Here is a 2,185-nt window from a genome sequence, read left to right on the forward strand (position 1 = left end):
ATAGGCACTAATCCATCACAAGAAGAGTTGCAAAAGCTTGCCAGTGGTCAGCAAAACGCGTTAAAAGCTGGCAGCAGTGACTTCCAAACAAAAATAGTGAAGTCACTGATTAAGAAAACTTGTTAGAGTAAGTTCATTTTTTACTTTCTTAGCACGTTTTAAAAATGTACCTAAGGCATTGTACAATTTTTAATGAAATGATTTAATATTTAAAATTTCTTATAAAGAAGCAGACATAATAACCGTTTTTTTTGTTTAATCTTTTTTTCTTTTCTTCTAGCTATCGAGATGGCTTATAAGAGGTGTTTTAAGGATTCAGCAGAGCATAACAAATTATAAAAAAAGTAAAGTTGCATTGCTTTTTAATGGCATGCACTATTATTTGTATCACGATTCTACTTTTAATAACTCTTTAGATCTGTATTTCAAAAACGGGGAAAAGAAACAGGGTAAAAAAAATCTGACAATAATTGTTTCTTTAAAATGTATTCATAAAAAAAGCATGTTCACTCACATTGACATTGTGATTTATAAATAAATAAAAGAGCTATAGCAAATGATGTACGTGTTTACTTGTTCGATTACAAAAATGAAAATAAAAAAGTAAAAGTCTTTGATGTTTTAGACCTAAATCAATAATGTATCTTAAACTTACAAGAGTAAGTTGCAAACATGCATTTTTAATTTCCTGTATAAAGAGCTTAGAGGAAGTACTGTAATAATAAGGCTATCGCAAGTGTTACTCAACATACGTCATTTTGCTGGAAATTGTTGCGGTTTCAATTTGACCATTTTCTTTAAAAATGTTTACGTTGGTCATTACTCGCTAATGATGAAATAAAATATGTCTTAATTTTATGGTTGCTTAAGGTTTTAAAATTTGATTCAATACTTCTTAGATAAAGTATTTATTTTTCCTCAGTTACACATACATTAATGTGTTAATCTTTTGCTTTTTTTTGCAATTTTTCTCCACGCGAGTCTATTCTGTTAAACACAACAACGTAACAAAATAAAGCGTAAGCGATGTCCCCTTCTCTTTCTCGTATATAATATTTTTTTAAACAGAACTAGACTACCCGTTATTTTAGGATAACTGTTGGTTAGTTGGGTCATCCGTAATTACTTGACAATTTTTACATCGTCACAAAAAGCCAGACCCATCATTCAAAAACACATCAGACCTCAGACATGTTTTAATCTTTTAAAACACCTATTTTGACTGAGCATGGGTCTGACTACATAATCATTTCGATGACCGGGAAGTTGCGCAACGGAAAAAGCGCAACGGAAAATAGCGCAAAAAATTGCGCATCGGAAAAAACGCAAACTGAAAAAAAGCAAAAAGAAAACAGCACACACAGAAAAAGTCGTAAACAGAAAAAAAGCGCAAACTAAAAAAAGTGCAACCAGACAAATGCGCAACCAGAAAAAACTTAATCAGAAAAAAGGCAAATAGAAACAAGCGCACACAGAAAAAAGCGCTAACAGAAAAATGCGTACACAGAAAAAAGCGCAAACAGAAATTTACGCACACAGAGTAATCCGCAAAGATAAATTTCAGCACAAAGACCCACATGGACTAGATGACACATTAATATTGATATTATGGCTGCTGTAAAAGGGTCATGTTTCACCTGATCTACTATCATTTAAAGAATGACACTACCATGAGCATTTGCAGAACATCGAGACTGGTGATAATCGCTTGACACAGCCAATTATTTTCTTATTCAATATTTGTTACATACTATTCTCGTTTAAAGAAACACAAAACTATCCTTGATATTGGCATTACATGAAATATCTCTCACATTCTCCCTAGTCTGAACGCCCTAGCTTGCATACCATTACAACGTGTTCTTATCGAAAAGCTTAACTCTCTTTTATCCGCGTTGGTTCATCTCTACCACTGGTAATTATTACGCAACACCCGGATTCTTTCAGGATAGTACTAGACTGATGAACAATACGAAACTATAAAAGATTACAAGAAGCAAAAACTCTTCGTAGACTAGAAGTCTAATGTCTAGGGTTAAATATAAATGCAAAGACCGTCCGAAACTAGTAGAGCTTTTAATCAATCTAAAAACAATTCAAAAAGCAAACAAGTCTATATAATCAAATACAATCCAAAAACCATAAATAATTTAAAACCTAACTTACAATTTCATGAAAATGTCAA

General features: G+C 32.2%; 1 protein-coding gene across 1 annotated transcript in view; it reads left to right on the plus strand.

The window, feature by feature from the left end:
* Positions 1-560, plus strand: part of LOC131953015 (collagen alpha-1(XX) chain) — a 6,544-nt gene extending 5,984 nt beyond the window's left edge. Inside the window, exons 6-7 of the mRNA XM_059315998.1 lie at positions 1-127; positions 281-560. The exon at positions 1-127 is cut by the window's left edge and continues 56 nt beyond it. Coding sequence (XP_059171981.1) covers positions 1-126 — 126 coding nt within the window. The 3' untranslated portion in view covers position 127; positions 281-560. The remainder of the gene's footprint in view (positions 128-280) is intronic.
* Positions 561-2,185: the final 1,625 nt, after the last annotated feature.

This window comes from Physella acuta, unplaced genomic scaffold, assembly GCF_028476545.2.
Source record: "Physella acuta isolate Inbredline_101_S28 unplaced genomic scaffold, ASM2847654v3 ptg000074l, whole genome shotgun sequence".
Classification (NCBI taxonomy): domain Eukaryota; kingdom Metazoa; phylum Mollusca; class Gastropoda; family Physidae; genus Physella; species Physella acuta.